The sequence below is a fragment of the Drosophila bipectinata genome, chromosome XL (assembly GCF_030179905.1).
Source record: "Drosophila bipectinata strain 14024-0381.07 chromosome XL, DbipHiC1v2, whole genome shotgun sequence".
NCBI classification, from domain to species: domain Eukaryota; kingdom Metazoa; phylum Arthropoda; class Insecta; order Diptera; family Drosophilidae; genus Drosophila; species Drosophila bipectinata.
The window spans coordinates 7,500,491-7,517,197 of record NC_091734.1 but is presented as its reverse complement, the minus strand read 5'-3'; the positions used below and the strand labels follow the sequence as shown (position 1 = coordinate 7,517,197).

Sequence of the window (16,707 nt, the reverse complement as noted above, 5' to 3'; positions counted from 1 at the left end):
CTACTCTGAACTGTATATATATATATATAATTATAAATCAAGCTGGTGGCGATAAGGAGCCTCCGGAAAGGCACAATCATGGTATGGGGGGGGGGGAATCTATATACATACCTTGGGCTTATCGTTCAAGTTTCTAGAATCTAGAATAAAAAAAAATGCATAGCGACTTCTTGTTCATAGTTCCAATTTCTTTTTGGGTTTTTCCTTTTTTTTTTTATTTTTAATCATTAACATTATCATTCTAGTTTAGTTTAGTTTTTAGTTTTTAGGGCATAATTCATTTTCATTAGCAAATTAGCAATTAGAAATCATAGAAATAGCTTTTAGGTATTTATAGGTTACGGATACGTATAGCTAACGTATATATATTTATATATATATATATATATCAGTGTATATATTAGGCATATATAGGCATATATATATATAGTATGTAGTATTATTCAATGCATTCGTGGCACTCTTCTGACGTTTTGAATTTTTTAGCACAGCTAAAGATAATGCTCCTACTACTTCTCCCGATCTCTACTAAACATAATGCGATCCTTAGAGCTACGGGTGTGTGTGTGTTGGTGGTTGGGGGTTGGGGGGTAGGGGGTGTGTGTGTGTGAGGAGGGTTACTTCAAATAAATATTTACAAAGCAAACATTGGTGTGGAGGCAGGGGGGACTGTGAGGTCAAGAAACCTTCTCCACTTCTGATGATCATCGGTTCCGACTTGATATCATCGGGAACTCAATGGAAAAAAAATTTTTACGCAAAAAAAAAATAATAAAAAATTACAATTCTAAATACAATTTAAAAAAATGGGCGTCGTGGGAACTGTGTGCGCTCTAGTGTGGGTGTTTTGGGTGGATAATATCTATCATTAGATATGAAATATATAGGGCTTCGGCTTCTCTGGATGGAGCACTACTGAGCCGCCGCCGGTTTGCTCTTGGCCACTTTGGGTGGACCCTTCGGGGCGACCACAGCTGTCGACGAGGACTTGGAGTTGGAGTTCGAGTTGCTGTTAATGGTGGTGGTGGTGGTAGAGTTGGTACTGCCACCTGGTCCGAACGGTGAGCATACCTCACTGGGCAGCGTCGATTGCTCCACATTGGTGCCCATCGATGAGTTGATAAAATTGATGTACTGATGGAGCTTGAGGGCGGCTATCAGGGAGCTCAGATAGTCGTTGATGTTGCCCTTCTGGACCTGCTTGATCTGCCGGGAGACATTTCGATAGACGCGACGTGAGATCTTGTTGGATAGCCGTCCGACTGTCTGTACTGTGTGTAGGACTGGGTCCTCGCTGGCGGGAACTGGCACTGCAAAAACCCAAAAAAGGATGCTATTAGTTAAAGGATATTAATACTACATTGTACAACAATTAACATTCAAGAAGCAGTAGTATCTACTAATTTTAATCGTTAATTAATTAAAGCTCTTGGGTAATGGTAGTTTTAGGGTTGAATCTAGGGTGGTGCTTACCATAAACTTGTTGAGTTCCCTATCGATAATGCCTATTATCTCTGGATTTCTTCTAACGTACTCAACAATTTCGGTTATGATTTTCAGGGACATGGAAAGGAATACCGTCGAGGCGGCCACTAAGAATCTATCATCAATCTCTTGATCGTAATCCTGGTCGTAGCTGGTCTCCCCAACAACAACAACTACCAAATAGTACAGAAAGAGATAGAGAGAGAAATTAATTTAGAAAATTAGTCACTTTTTTTAACAGTTAATTATAGTTAAGGGGGGGAGGAGTATTTTAAGGGTCTAGGACCAGGATCAGGATCAGGATCAACATTTATTCCTAAACTCGAAAAATCGTAAATATTTCTGTTTTTTATTTCCCACTTTTTGGTTTGGGGGGGGTCTTTATTTTTCTGTGCTAAGACTAAAGGGGGGGTACAAGAATTATTGCCATGCTTGATTAGTGTTCATGCTTTCGTATTTAATAGCTATTTTTATTAGACAATGTGTTAGTGGTGGACAAACAGAAAAAACAAAAAAAACGAGCGAGCAAATATCAGATCAGATCGGATCGGATCGGACCTGGAGGACGGATCGGGTGGTGGAACTTACTGTCATTTTCAGAACTTTTGCCATTCTGCACGACGGCATTTTGTTTATCATCTGAGAATTAAAAATATTTACGATTTAAATTTAGCATTTTGTTTACACACCGGGCACAATAGATATAGAGGGGTAATAGAGGGGAGGAGGTGGGGCACGAGCCAGCCATCCATCCAAAATGGAAGCAAGCCAAGAAATAATGCTTTCATATATAGAATATAGGTTCGCATAATGTGTAGACAGACATAAGGTTTATGATTTCATTTTTTGTTTGCTTTTCTACAGATTCTGGTATTTATTCTAAAGTTTCTATAAACTGCCATGAGGTACTCAGGTACTTGACTCCAAAAACATATGTATAACTCTCCCAATTTTCATCCGATTCTTGAAAGGAGGGAAGTTCAAGATTTGGGATTCGATTCTCTATAGATCTGTATTTAAATCTAGAAACTAAATATTTTTCACATTTTTTTTATCCGGGAGGACCCTTTGGAAAATGAAGAGATCTCATATAGGACCCACTTTGAAGGTCATATCTTGGTCATTATTTCTCCGATCCTCAAGAGGAATACCTTAAAAGAATTGTAGACCGATTTCCTTTAAAACTGCATAAAAATCTAAATACGAAATATTTTTTTAATTTTTTGTCAAATTTTGCTATTGGACCCTCTGGAAAATGATGAGATCCCATATATGACCCACTGGAAGGACTATATCTTGGGTAGTTTTTCCGATTTTGGAAAGGAATACCTTTAACGAATTGTGAATTGATTCTCCTTAAATCTGCATTAAAATTTAAATAAGAAAAATTTTAAAAATTTTTTATTAAATTTTCCTGATGGGACCCTTTTGGAAAATGATGGGATCCCACATATGACCCACTTGGAAGGACATATCTTGGCCAATATTTCTTCGATCCTCAAGAGGAATACCTTAAAAGAATAGGGGACTGATTCTCTTTAAAACTGCATTTAAATCTAAATACAAAATATTTTTTCGATTTTTTGTTAATTTTTCTGATGGGACCCCTTTGAAAAATGGTGAGATTTCATATATGACCTTTTTGGAGGGCTATATCTTGGCCAATTTCCATCCGATTCTTAAGAAAAATGCCTTAAAAGTTTTGTAAATCAATCCTCTACTTAAAAAATTAAAAACCTTTTAGGAAAATGATTGGAAAATTAAAAAATAAAAACCTTTTTTAGGACCTCTCCAATAATTTCAGAAAATCATAGATCGAGAAAAGTGATCCCAAGTCTTTGGACTATACATATGTATCTTGAAACTCTCAACTCACCATTATCCTCCTCCACATCGGACTCGCACTTGGGGAAGTAGTACTCCAGAAGACGCTCGGCCAGGGCAGTGGTGGTATCCACACCGTTGACGGCCAGACTACCGTACTGGGTGGCAAGGACCTCGTTGGCCTTCTGCCAGGCGAGATCCTTCAGGGAGGCAGCCTTCTGCTGGCCAGCGGCCTTGAACTTGACCACGCGCTCCAAATGGGGCTGCACCACATCGATAACCTTGCTCTTGGCCTGATTGTAGATCTCCTGAGGTGTGTCCTTGATGATGGGCGCCTTGACCTCCAGCTTGTCGATGCCCTTGACGAGGGTCTGGTCCACGTAGGCGATCGGTTTGTCCAGCTTGGTGACGAAGGGGGCGGCCGTTGTTACGGCGCGTGTCACACAATCCTCGGCAGCGGTCAGGGCCCATTCGAAGACTCGGTTCTTGCCTGAAAATACACGAGATATTATTGTGGGCTATCTATCTATGCATGTGTGTGATATTAATTGATTTGTTTGCTCAGGTTGTTGCTTATGAAATTTCTCGAATGGAATTTTGTGCCATAGTTCACATGTGACATAAAAGCGAGGAGGGGAGGGGAGGAGAGGAGAGGTGGGGGCTTATCAGCTATACAAAGGAAAGAACTCGGAGTGATAAGCAACTGCGCAGTTCATGATTGTGGGGCCTGCCCCGCCATCAGTCTGTCCGACAAGTTTAGACTTTGATAGCTTTAGTTCGTCATACGGCAAACACATCATCCAATCCCGAGTCCCCACTACCCCAGACCCAACCTCAGCCGCCAGCCGCCCCCCTCCTCTCTCTCTCTGGTCGCTATGCCTCGAGTGGAATATCACAAACAAGTCGAAAGTCCAACTACTGCTGGATTGGGATTGGATTTGGAGTCGCAAAGCGGCGTGTTTACATATTCATCTCCCAACTGGGGGCATTCTCGTTACAGATAAGGAGAATAGTCTCGATAGGTTAGATATTTTTGGGCAAGATCAGCTTGGCTGAGAGGGGGCGCTCGGGGGGGGGGATGGTCTCCTGCTGGTCGGCGCCTCTGCGACTGCAGCCCATGCTTGTTGTGTGTGCTACGTGCTGCTCGTTTATCGCTCGTTCTTTTGCGCCTTCGTTCGCTATTGGTTTTGCGTCAGCTCTTTGGCTTGGCCAAGTTTTTATACCCTTGCAGAGGGTATTATAATTTTGTCCAAAAGTGTGCAACGCAGTGAAGGAGACATCTCCGACCCTATAAAGTATATATATTCTTGATCAGGATCACCTCCTGAGTTGATATAAGCATGTCCGTCTGTCCGTCTGTCCGTCTGTCCGTCTGTCCGTCTGTCCGTCTGTCTGTTTCTACGCAAACTAGTCTCTCAGTTTTAAAGCTATCGTCTTGAAACTTTGCACACACCCTTCTTTCCTTTGCACGCAGTATATAAGTCGGAACGGCCCGGATCGGCCGACTATATCCTATAGCTGCCATATAACTGATTGATCGGAAATGGTATAACTTTGGTGTTTTTAGAGTTAGAGAGTTCAAATTTGACATGAGAGCTATTTTTGGCAAAACATTACGACATGCCAAATTTCATAAGGATCGGCCGACTATATCTTATAGCTGCCATATAACTGAACGATCGGAAATGACCCAACTTTCGTGTTTTTGAAGATAGAAAGCTAGAACTTGATACACATTCTATTTTTGGTCAGTTAATCCGACCTACAAAATTTCATTAGGATCGGCCGACTATATCCTATAGCTGCCATATAACTGAACGATCGGAAATGGTATTTGGTAGAAATATCAACTTTTGTATTTTTGAAGATAGAAGCTTGGGACTTTTTTTTCGATTTTTTATTGTAATTGATTGGTTTTATTATGATGTAATCATAAGGATTGGCCAACTATATCCGATGTTTGCAATATATATCCGGTTTTAGCTGCAAGGGTATATCAACTTCGGCTCCGCCCGAAGTTAGCTTTGCTTTCTTGTTTTATTATGTAAATTTTTCCAACCAAATTTGAACTTTGAACGCGGCACGTCACGAGGGCAAAGTGCCGGTGAGGGGAAACGAGAACTCTCGACGTTGCTAGGTCATGGTTTTTGTTGTTGCTCTCCCGCTACTCTTTCGAGTGACTTCGATTATTGACTCGGCCCGCCATCAATTAAACTCAATTGAGCCTAATTCCTGCCCATTGCCGGGCAATTAAATAGAGTTGTTGGCCTGGCCCAGCCAGCTCGAATTCGAAATCGAAATCGAAACCGAAAAAAAAAAAAAATAAAGACAAAATGGCGAAGGCAAAGCAACGGTTTCAATTGCATGCGCTCTGAATTGTAGTTGGTGTTGTTGTTGTTATTATTGGGGCTGAGCTTTGTGGTTTCTTTCGTTTCTCAGTGCATCGGATTCGTTTCTGTTTCTGTGCCGTTAGGCGGGGCGCCGTTAACCCGTCGAGTTCAATGCACTTTCAATGCACTCGAACTGCACTTACCTTTTACTTTGCCATAGACATCCTGTGATTTGTCCCAGGCGGCATTCACAACCGGCAGCTTAATGATCCTCTCGAGTGACTCTAGGTGCGGCAACAGGTCCTTTGCATCCTTGGGCTGCTCGGACTCCACCACCGATGCACATCCGTTGGCAGTGGTTCCATTGCCGGTGGCGTGTTTCTGCTCTGCACTAGCCATGTTTCTGTAATGCGTTCTGTTCTTTTTTTTTTGCGTTTTCTGGCAGTCGTCTGCTCTCCTCTGCGTTTTCACTTTTCTTATAAGCGCTCTTTCGCTTTGCACGGCACTTTTCTCCTTGTTTCTTTCACGAATAAAAAAACAGCGAGGTTCGCGGAGGTTATATCTCGGAGTATCTGGGAATACGAATAATGCCTCGAACGTCTGAATCGCAATTAATCGTGAAAGCTGCAGAGGCCCCCTCAATATATGCTCGTCGGCAGTGCTGCCCCAATAATCGTCGTTGCGTTGCCTTATCGATCCTCCAAATCGATAGTTCCACTTGAAGTATCGTTTAGAATATTGCGCAGAAAAAGTGACTTCTAGCTGCTATTTAATAAATATATAACTAAGAGGCTAAATTTGAATGATGATATATACTTTTGACGTAATATCTGCCTACTATTCAGCTGGCGTTTCTTAAAAAATAAACTTTTTTCTTTTGAGTTTGCGCTATCGATAAATCGCATAAAGTACCCATCGCTAGCAATGTGGAGCGCGTATTGGGGAAAATTTGAATATCCAAAAGCCGTTACAAAAGATAAAGTTTGTTTTTTTTGTTCTCAAGCTGCATTTATTTACTAAAAGTGTTTAAATTTTAAAATATTGTATATTCCATGCCATTTTTCTAAATAATCTTCAGCTTCTGTTTGATTTGTGGTATCCTTGTGGTGGGGAGAGCAAAAAGACGGGGCGCAGAGAGGGGAGGAGATTGTTTGCTGTGTTTTTTTTTTTACTTGACAACTAGATTAATACGCAGTCGGGCGACAAACCAAGTTTAGATTGAAGTACATTTTCGTATGGGGGCACTTCCATTATCAATGGGCAATGGGCACGCAAATGGTTCGTGGGACCTTTGAACCCCTGCGACAGCATCGATAATACGCCACTGCACACTGCTCTCTTCCGTTCATCCGCACCTCCACCACGCCCGCCCCCAGGGGTTTCTTCTCGACGTAATATTTCTGAATGCTGTGTAATTCGCATGGCATTCCAAAGTCCGGTGTAACAAAACGAAAACAAACTATTTATTACAATAGAATTACTATACTGTGTGAGCAAAAAGTGTCGCCATCCCCACCCCCAGACTCGCCCATTTGGCAACCTCCCACGGGGCACACCTTCCATCCCCCAATGGAATTGACTTTTCACCCAATAGCCTGAGCAACTTTTGTGTTTTTATTATTTAACAACTGTTGCAAATCTTTAAGGCCCTAAGGGGATGTGCTAAATCTTAATGCTCTTACCATAATGCTAATTATGCGCTATATAAAACCAATTATAACTATCCGATAAGGTTCCCCCGTCCGGCCAGACGACCATAAATGCGTACATTCCCCCAGACCCTTCAGACTATAGCTACTACCGCTATTTGGATCATAATCCAAAGTTCGGCACTGTCGTCATTGGTTTGTTTATGTTGTAACCAAGACCGGGTGCTGTCTGGGCTTATCGCAAATCGGTCTGGCTGATATCGGCTGTAAATAAGCAATGTAACTGATACCATAACGCCCCCATCTTTCGAAGCCCCCCTCCCTATTCGGTGTTGAACTTTGGATAGGAGCTATCTTTCTCGTCGGTTGCATTACAAGCACTCGGAAATCACTTCAAATACGTTAACTGAATTGATTCCTTGGGTAGATAACGATATCATTGTAATCATTTGTTTTTAAATGCGAGGTTGGGTGATGAAACCTGGTAGCAGTAACCCCGCATTGAAGAGGACCTCTCCACAAGTAACTGAAGGTTCCTTACGTGGAACTATATTACAAAATAGACCCACAGATATCATTCAGATCCCAGATCCAGTGACTGAATTATATAGAACTGATTAACAGCTGGCTGCACGTAGACAAGAATCAGATCTTTCTATTTTATGGACCCAACAGGCCCCGACATGGCGTATATGCATCATTTATATATATAATTATATAGACACATGTGGAACGTTATCGGGAGAACAAGTGTTCGAGCCTAGGATTTGTACCATTTTCGATCCTCTAGCAGACCCATAATATTAAGAGGCCTAGCCAAAGTCTATATATAGAAGGAGGAAACATTCAGGTAACGATGACATATAGACGGACTTTGAATCGGCATGAGTGAGTACGAATGATTCGCCGCCGCCGGATTCGTTGGTTCCATTAAGTTTTTATTTTTGTTTTTAATTTCTTTTCTGGATGGATTCTACCGAGCTGATAAGGGGGTTTGTGAATACTTTTTTAATTGTCGCCGGTTATCGTTATGATTGTAAGTCTTTAAGCCACTTATTAAACAAAGTTCGCCATGCTTATCGCAATCAAATGACACACGGGTTCAAATAACTCCGAGGGTCCAAGTCGAAGAGTTGATTATGGAAATACCTTTGCGTTCCGAGGGAATTCTAGAATTCTTTTGGGTAGTTGGTCTGGATAAACGGGTTTCCATTATATGACGTCCATTCATCCAGACACTAGGGCCCTAAGGTTATTATAAGGTAATACCACTTTTCTATATCCAATGTCTATACATAAGCATTAGGGTAGTGGGGCATGTCCGCTGTGTTGTGAGTACGTGTACCAAGGCAGATTCGTCATGAGGCAAAAACCCACCAAAGTCTAGAAAGAACAAGAACCGAGGAACCCAACAAAAACGATGGACTTTGGACGTACTACGTGATGACGATGACGGCGACGGTGGCAGCGAAAATGCGACGTCGACGTTGAAGCGTGTATTTAATTTAAAAAAAATAAAACCGCAAAATACATATGTATAAAAAAAAAAAAAACAACGCAAAACGCCTTCGGAACGAACCAGAATCAAATGGAACTCTTTGGCTAAATTTAGACGGGGGCCAAAGACTACCCATTCCGGCGAATACGTCACACCGAGGTAGATAAATGTGTGCTCCAATCAGTACACTTGTAAAAATTCTATATACAAACGGCAAAACATAAGCCAGCCCCCTTTCAGTGCTCCAGATCTGGAATCACAGCTCTGATCAGACTTTGAATGAAGCTCCATTGAGGGGGCAGACATCTAATCAGACGCTGAATCTCAAGTCTGGACGTCGCCTGACCAACCAAAGACTGTGGAAATAAACGCACATGGGTGTATTTTCGGACTCGGTCTGCGGTTCCTGCGCCCGGCCTGACAGTGATAATGCCTCATGTATCATATAATAGTTGCCCCACTCATTGAATGCGTGAAAAGCCCCCCGTTAGCCCCCCTACTCCTATTCTACATCCATATCCGTCTGGGGCGCCGGCAGTCTTCCATTCCGCTGTCCTTGAATTTTTGTTTGTTTTGGCTAGTCTGTGATATTTTCAATTAAGCTTTGGTTAATTCAAGAAATTAAATAATAAGCCCTGTTAAGCCCAAATTTAAAATTAAATTGATTAATAAATAAATACTACTTGTCACTATTCTTTTAATGATCGTATTTTTCAAAGTGCTACTTCCCGTAAGGGGGCGCTTCAAAAGTAGAATGGTGTATGAAACATGTATATCTACATTACTTTTTCAACACTCCCTCTTTACACTGGAAGAAATGGTTTTTGATTAAGTAAAATATTCAAAAATATAATGTAAGAAATTATTTTTATAAATATTATTATTAAATTAAAATTGTGTGTAAATAATTCTGTAATAACATCAATAAAGAAATTTTATTTTCACTGAAATCGATCCCTTGTATACATCTAATAAGTGGGCATAAATAATAAATAAGGACCTATGCACATATACGGCTAGAAAAGAAGGTCAGGTCAGGGAACCGGATCACCTGTTTGTCCTGCAAACGTAGAACCTGGCTGGGCCACTTCTTCCAAGAAATAAACTTTGAACTTTGACTACAAACGAACGCACATGGAAGCGGGAACCGAAAATATGGATGACACGCCGACGGTCATGGCGCCCCTGGTGCTGCTGAGCAAATCGAACCCCGTTTTCGGATGCTACATGTTCTGGACCAGCCTGCTGGTCTTGAAAATGCTGCTGATGTCCCTGCTGACGGCGCGCCAAAGGATGAAGACCAAAACGTTTGCCAATCCGGAGGATCTGCGGATAAACCGGAGCCCGGAGGTTCGCTTCGGTGATCCCAGTGTGGAGAGGGTGCGACGGTGAGTAGGAAACATAAACAGTAGAAACAATCCCAATCAAGCAATCATCATCTGCAGAGCCCATCGCAACGACTTGGAAAACGTCCTGCCCTTCGTCTTGATGTCGCTCGTTTATGTGGCCAGCGGACCGCATCCGTTGACCGCCCGGCTGCTCATTCGGATCGGCGCCAGCGCCCGGCTGCTACACACGCTGGTCTATGCCATCATACCAGTGCCTCAGCCAGCCCGAGCCCTGGCCTTCTTCACCACCTTCGGCATCACCTGCTTCGAGGCGGGCTATGTGTTCGTCTGCTGTCTGAGATTCATTTAAAGAGAGAAGAAGAGAGATGCTGGTGGCCCCCAGTAGTACTCGGCACTCGCACAGTTAATAGACCAGCACTCATGCTTCTAGCTCCGACGCAATTCGTAACCAGTTTGGGCACAAGCTAACAATCTTGGCGGCAGCAGCCCAGCTCCATCACTCGGCCAAGTCGCCTCCCCGCAATCACACACACGCCATGTCAGCTCCATCGCTAGCTCCAATTACGACTCCGTCCAATGGCACCGTCCCGACGCCCGGGAATCTGTTCACCTTGGATAACAGAGTGTTCTGCTGTTACCTCTTCTGGGCCACGGTCCTGGTCGCCAAGATGCTGCTGATGTCATTGCTCACAGCCCTGCAGCGTTTCCGGTATAAGGTAAGGCATACATATGCATGAGTGGCTGCACTTGCTTCAAAGGTCATCATTTCGCCATTCCGTTCGCAGCTGCTGGCTCTAGTTCCGCTGAAACTACGGCGCAAGGTAACCATCCAGCAAAAACAACAAGTCATCGCATTCTAACCTGTTTGGCGGGCTTCTAAAATAATCAAATGACTGTTTTGATCTTGAACTTTTAGATATTCCCCAACGAGGAGGACCTCTTCTTCAAGAACATTGAAGTCCAGTTCGATGATCCCCATGTGGAGCGTGTAAGAAGGTAAAGTAGGAAGTAGGGTTCAAGGTATCCTCTAGCTTACAATCTCATCTATCTTGCAGAGCCCATCGCAATGACATGGAGAACATCCTGCCGTACTTTATCATGGCCCTGATTTACATCAGCACCAATCCGAACCAGGACGTTGCCTGCAATCTGTTCCGTGTGGCCTCGCTCGCTAGGATTGTGCACACTCTGGTCTACGCAGTTTATCCCGTTCCGCAGCCCTCGAGGATCCTCGCCTTTGGCACCATGCTGCTCATCACCTTCTACATGGCCGCCGTCGTTGCCCTGCGCACCTTGAGCTTTATCTAAATAAACCTGACCCGCAAAGCAACAAATACTTTGGCTTTATAGAATGGGGTTTGGAATCTCTGAGTCTCAAGAATTTCTAGCTACTTAGCTGCTTACTGCCCCGAACTATTAGCAGGGACCTCGTAGAGGTAATTAGAGCTTTATAATTGAGATCTCATCATCAAAAAGAAGCTGTTTATAAGGATGGATCTATCAGACTTTATAAAGGTTTACATTATGCATGAGTCAAGTCCACAATGATACAAAAGTGATATAACAGAAATTTTGGGCAGCAACCTAGTTAAGTAATCTCTCAGGAAGTGATTGATCAATTTTTTATCTACGAATTCATTGCTTTCTGGGTGCCTGCCTGGAGGTCTTGAGGTATATATGGAACCATTATGGGAGAGAAGACTCTATGTATGTAATGCCTTTGGATGTTTGATAGCCTTGCAATCCTTTTACCATTTTTAGAAGAAGGACACTTCTTGGTTTTCAATTAATTTAGTTCTATAATTAGCTTGAGATACAACAAAAAACAACAGTGAGGGGTGTCTGGGGTAGTGGGGGCGCTGGGATTCAGGATTCAGCTCAACTTAGATGTTGAAGCCGGCATCACGCATGCACTTCTTGTGCGCCTCAATAAGTGCCGAGCAGTTCTCCTCGCCGTTCTCCACGATGCTGAGGAATGAGAAATAGACAAGATTATACTTTCTGTTGCGTCATCCTTGCAGGGGGGATGATTCCACTTACCAGGCATCACGTGCCCGCTTGGTCTCAGGACAAGCGCAGCAGGCCTTGCACTTCGGCTTCTCACCGGCAGCGGCGGCTGCAGGGGCTCCACTGGCGGCTTCTGGCTGGGCGGCGGAGACAACAGGAGTGGCCGCTGCCTGGGCCACTCCGACTCCCTTTGAAGTACTGGCTCCCATTTTAATTGACTAGACGAATTCTTGTTTAGCACTGCGGGAGAATGGTTATTCCTTTAAGTGAGGTGACCGTTTGCTTTGCGCGGCATTTGTTTATATAATAAAACTCACGTTACGATAGGAATATTTCACCACAATTCGGTTTGTCGGCGCACACAAAAAATCAGCTAGAAATTCAAGTTCAAAGCATAGGGTTGTCAGACCTACACAAAAGTCGAATATAATGAATATGGGTTAACTTTCAAATCGGGTTAGACAGAACTAAATTCGGCTGCTTAGTTTTTTAGATTTAAATACTGAATCAGACATAAATCAGTGTTACAGTAGCTTTCTGTTAGGGGTAGATTATGTATATCAAACGTTGCTTAAAAATTGTTTATTACTTCTTGTTTTAGCCGCTTATTAAAAAAAATTGTAATAGGAATCTAAAACTCTGTAACTTTTTTATCATATATTTAATTTATGTATTTGTTTCTTGACAACCCTTAAGCACGTGGAACGTTTAGCACAACCGATAGTTCGCAATGACAGTGTTGTGCAATACCCGAATGCAATGTCAACAAAACGTTGTTTATTTTTACTAGTTTATTTATCAACACAATATTCTAGGATGTTTCCATTTCGTCCTGACCCTTCTCTTTCGACTGCTCCTTAAGGCGCTGCAGCATGTTGTGAGAAATAAGATCCAATTTCAAATGCTGGACACTAAGGGCGCTACCATCCCAATCACGGAGCATTTTTAGTTTTAAGGGGTCGCACAGGTTCATCAGCTGAAGGCCCCCACTGCGGTACTCGTTCTGCTCCTTTTCCAGGGTTATTGTTATCACATCCTTGCGGGCGGCGTGCTGATTTGCCCGATGTTTTCCTATCGACTGCTTCAGATTGATCTGCTCCAGTTCCTCGTCGAAGCGTTTGAAGTACAGGGCAATGAGGTCCTCCAATTCCTGTGGCGCTAGAGGCTCGGTACGCTTTTCATCGATGTGTCCCAAGAACCAGCTCAGTTTCTCGCCGGTGATGTTACTTTTAATGGCATGACCAAGACGCGTTTTGTGCTTGTTGTTCTGGCGACGTGCCTTCTTGCCAAGCGCTTTTGTTTTGCGACTGTTGGGGTGCTTACACTTTTCCAGTTCCTTGCGTAGATTTGTCTGAAGGGATTAAATAATCAGTTTAACTATAATTTAACTACTTGTTGCAGGAACCTTACCATTTTATTGAACTTCACGTTTTTGTTTAAGTGTTGATAAACGCTTACTGGCACATGTTCTTAACGATCAGCCGGGCTTCTAGAGATGACACAATATTTAAACGCAATATTTTTTAAATAAATAAAAATTTACGTAATTAATTTATTATAAAGCGCACTGTTTAATACCTCATATAGTTTTTGAAATTGAAAAACATTAACCGATCATCTCGATATCGATCATCCACACCATCTCTATGCGGAATCATATGTTTTGAAGCAACCTGCGCGATCGCAGATCCGACTCGCGAATTTTGAAGACTCCTAAAAAAGATCGCGATCCCGCTAAATGGCATCCCACCTGCTTCGAAATGGCGCCTCCGGCTGGCTCCTAAGGAACTACTTGCCACACCAGGCCGCCCAAGTGAGTGGCTAAAGTTAGCGGGCATCGCGTTTACCAAAACATCAGGGAACTTCTATTATACTATTATGTAATCTCACAAACAGCCCAGAGCGAGAGGGAGCAGGGCTATCTGTTGTGCTTCTCTCTTTGGTGTTGTTTTGTTATTGCTTATTAAGCAAAAATAAGTTCTGGAATGCGTTAAAGTTTAAGAAAGCTATGCATTTTAAAGGGGTGGACACGATTTAAAGTAAACCTGCTTAAAATGTTATCCTTTTTAGCTGAAACGCTGCCTTAATGTGACATCCCGCTTGGACAAGACCGTCTCCTTCCATCTCAGCGACATCGGGGAGGGAATTCGAGAAGTTACAGTCAAGGAATGGTTCGTCAAGGTGGGCGACACCGTGGAGCAGTTCGACAACCTGTGTGAGGTCCAGTCAGACAAAGCTTCGGTGACGATCACCAGTCGCTATGACGGCAAGATCATTAAGATCCACCACAACATAGACGAGATTGCCCTGGTGGGAAAGCCACTGCTCGACTTTGATGTCCAGGACGAAGAAGGTGATGAGGAGGAATCTTCAAGCTCTTCGTCCTCCTCCTCCTCATCGGAGGGATCTTCCAGCGAGGCGGAAAAGGTACCAGAGGCGCCCAGCTCGGGTCGGGTGATAACCCTTGCCACTCCTGCTGTCCGACGATTGGCCAAGGAGCACCAGTTGGATCTGGCCAAGGTCCCGGCTACAGGACGCCAAGGTCGCGTTCTCAAAGGTGATATTTTGGAGTATCTTGGCCAAGTACCGCCTGGCACCAATGTACCACATCCCACGCTGGCTGCCAAGACTGCGCAGGCCCCTAAGGCAGCTACACCTGCAGCTCCACCGAAACCTGCCGCTCCAGCCGATCGCGTGGAAGTCCTCAAGGGAGTACGCAAAGCCATGCTGAAATCAATGTCCGAGTCACTGGTGGGTATATCTGTTGTTGCTTCTCCGACACGTATCCTCTATTATAGATTGCCCCTCTAGAAAATCCCGCACTTTGCCTACAGCGATGAGATCGACATGAGCGAGCTGGTCAAATTCCGGGCCCAGTTACAGAAGGTGGCTCAGGAAAAAGGTGTGCCCAAGCTCACGTTTATGCCGTTCTGCATCAAGGCCGCCAGCGTGGCGCTGGGAAAGTACCCAATCGTGAACAGCTCCTTGGATCTGGCCAGCGAGTCGCTGATCTACAAGGGAGCCCATAACATCAGCGTGGCCATCGATACGCCGCAGGGCCTTGTGGTGCCGAACATCAAGAACTGTCAGACCAAGAGCATCATCGAGATAGCCAAGGATCTGAACGCCCTTGTGGAACGCGGACGCACTGGCTCCTTGACGCCTTCGGACTTTGCTGACGGAACTTTCTCGCTCTCCAACATTGGAATCGTAAGAATACCCAACTTCCTTTTATATCAGAAATCGTAACCCGACTTGTATTAGATTGGCGGCACCTACACACATCCCTGCATTATGGCACCTCAGGTGGCCATCGGAGCCATGGGCCGGACCAAGGCGGTGCCGCGCTTTAACGACAAGGACGAGGTAGTGAAGGCGTACGTGATGAGCGTGAGCTGGTCCGCCGATCACCGCGTCATCGACGGCGTGACCATGGCCAGCTTCTCGAACGTATGGAAGCAGTACCTGGAGCAGCCGGCACTCTTCCTGCTGCACTAATTCAACGTGACCATCGCGAACTCCTACTACGGATAAGGCTGTTCCCCTGCATTTATAGGCATATTTGATTTTAAAAGTTAAAGATCTACGATCCGGTTGTTTTTGTAGAACAATTAAGGCCACCGTATGCCGTGCCGCCCACCCCAAAAATGTGCATTTATAGGAGGCTGCTGCTCTGAGCGGCTCCTCGATAGCTTTAAGCTCCAGGTCGGCACGCGGCTGGGCCATTCATGTACCAATCTGCTCCAATTATTCTGCATTTATATCAAGTTTTTTTTGTGTGTAGTTTATTAAGCATCAGCTTTAGCTTACAGTTCAACTGTAGTGTGTGCATTTATTTTAAAGCTTTGTTTTCAATGGCTGTCCAATAAATATCAAAACGGTTTATGTGAAAATTCGGGCCAGATTCAACTTTGTATTTTGTCGAAAAATTGCCTACATAATTGAGTTGTGAAGTGGCTTGTAGCTAACATAGTTTTGGCCCATGGACTTGCTTTGTGCTCGTCCTGCCTGTGTTTGCTCTTCAGGGGCTGTACAACGTTATACAGGGTGAGTTTGAAGGACCTGATATGGGTTTAATGGGTTTTCAAAAAAAATACCTTTAAATTTTAATGGAGTTTTAAAATTTCTTGACTTGTCTTTCCAGCAACTCCCTAATGAGCATGTTTGCCAGAACATTTATTGGTTGAACATTCTTTGCCTGCCAAGCGAGCATGTATACGCTTTTGCCGCATGTTTAATTTCATTTAGACCGCTGGCAGTCCTGGTCCTGCTGCTCCTGCCCCTCCTCCTGCCCCCCACCACTGCTCCGGATGCCAGGGCCATGTTCGCATTACGCACATATACGCATGGAGCACGTTACTTAACTCGTGGCCGCAGCAACAAATTCCTTATAGAGAGGACGGAGTGTGGTTGGAATTATGAAGGGATTAACTTTAAAGATGGGAAAATGGTCCAAAAAGTAGTATAAAATTAATGAAGATGTCCTGTTTTTTAATGTATTCTCTTTTTATAGAAGATACCTGAAGATATATAGTTTGAGAACAAAAATATATAGCCAGATCCCT

The 16,707-nt window shown here is 43.7% G+C and overlaps 6 protein-coding genes across 10 annotated transcripts; 3 read left to right on the top strand and 3 right to left on the bottom strand.

Annotated features, from left to right (window-relative positions):
* Nucleotides 1-167: 167 nt before the first annotated feature.
* Lsd-2 (Lipid storage droplet-2) lies at nucleotides 168-6,378 on the bottom strand. Of its 4 annotated transcripts, XM_017237549.3 has the most exons (5): nucleotides 5,843-6,378; nucleotides 3,362-3,799; nucleotides 2,074-2,124; nucleotides 1,474-1,658; nucleotides 1,022-1,310 (listed from the first exon to the last, which is right to left on the bottom strand). In XM_017237549.3, exons 1-5 carry the CDS (start codon nucleotides 6,036-6,038, stop codon nucleotides 1,167-1,169), a joined length of 1,014 nt encoding a protein of 337 aa, XP_017093038.1. In that variant the 5' UTR covers nucleotides 6,039-6,378; the 3' UTR covers nucleotides 1,022-1,166. The 4 variants fall into 4 exon arrangements, with proteins under 4 accessions (XP_017093036.2, XP_017093037.2, XP_017093038.1 ...); XM_017237547.3 differs by lacking the exon at nucleotides 1,474-1,658 and having other exon boundaries at nucleotides 168-1,310; nucleotides 5,843-6,325; XM_017237551.3 differs by lacking the exon at nucleotides 2,074-2,124 and having other exon boundaries at nucleotides 5,843-6,376.
* Nucleotides 6,379-9,766: 3,388 nt separating this feature from the next.
* Nucleotides 9,767-10,485, top strand: LOC108122789 (microsomal glutathione S-transferase 1). Its single transcript, XM_017237554.3, has 2 exons — nucleotides 9,767-10,174; nucleotides 10,232-10,485. The coding sequence occupies exons 1-2, from the start codon at nucleotides 9,921-9,923 to the stop codon at nucleotides 10,482-10,484; spliced, it is 507 nt and encodes a 168-aa protein (XP_017093043.2). The 5' UTR covers nucleotides 9,767-9,920; the 3' UTR covers nucleotide 10,485.
* Nucleotides 10,486-10,522: 37 nt separating this feature from the next.
* LOC108122788 (microsomal glutathione S-transferase 1) lies at nucleotides 10,523-11,457 on the top strand. Of its 2 annotated transcripts, XM_017237552.3 has the most exons (4): nucleotides 10,523-10,851; nucleotides 10,921-10,956; nucleotides 11,052-11,131; nucleotides 11,191-11,457. In XM_017237552.3, exons 1-4 carry the CDS (start codon nucleotides 10,672-10,674, stop codon nucleotides 11,441-11,443), a joined length of 549 nt encoding a protein of 182 aa, XP_017093041.1. In that variant the 5' UTR covers nucleotides 10,523-10,671; the 3' UTR covers nucleotides 11,444-11,457. The 2 variants fall into 2 exon arrangements, with proteins under 2 accessions (XP_017093041.1, XP_017093042.1); XM_017237553.3 differs by lacking the exon at nucleotides 10,921-10,956 and having other exon boundaries at nucleotides 10,530-10,851.
* A 457-nt stretch (nucleotides 11,458-11,914) lies between these two features.
* On the bottom strand, nucleotides 11,915-12,616 carry Cox17 (Cytochrome c oxidase copper chaperone COX17). Its single transcript, XM_017237424.3, has 3 exons — nucleotides 12,460-12,616; nucleotides 12,176-12,382; nucleotides 11,915-12,103 (listed from the first exon to the last, which is right to left on the bottom strand). Exons 2-3 carry the CDS (start codon nucleotides 12,349-12,351, stop codon nucleotides 12,019-12,021), a joined length of 261 nt encoding a protein of 86 aa, XP_017092913.1. The 5' UTR covers nucleotides 12,352-12,382; nucleotides 12,460-12,616; the 3' UTR covers nucleotides 11,915-12,018.
* Nucleotides 12,617-12,915: 299 nt separating this feature from the next.
* Nucleotides 12,916-13,624, bottom strand: LOC108122702 (translation machinery-associated protein 16 homolog). Its single transcript, XM_017237423.3, has 2 exons — nucleotides 13,553-13,624; nucleotides 12,916-13,493 (listed from the first exon to the last, which is right to left on the bottom strand). The coding sequence occupies exons 1-2, from the start codon at nucleotides 13,553-13,555 to the stop codon at nucleotides 12,954-12,956; spliced, it is 543 nt and encodes a 180-aa protein (XP_017092912.2). The 5' UTR covers nucleotides 13,556-13,624; the 3' UTR covers nucleotides 12,916-12,953.
* A 166-nt stretch (nucleotides 13,625-13,790) lies between these two features.
* Nucleotides 13,791-16,035, top strand: Dbct (Dihydrolipoamide branched chain transacylase E2). Its single transcript, XM_017237519.3, has 4 exons — nucleotides 13,791-13,955; nucleotides 14,213-14,893; nucleotides 14,954-15,352; nucleotides 15,407-16,035. Exons 1-4 carry the CDS (start codon nucleotides 13,881-13,883, stop codon nucleotides 15,638-15,640), a joined length of 1,389 nt encoding a protein of 462 aa, XP_017093008.2. The 5' UTR covers nucleotides 13,791-13,880; the 3' UTR covers nucleotides 15,641-16,035.
* Nucleotides 16,036-16,707: the final 672 nt, after the last annotated feature.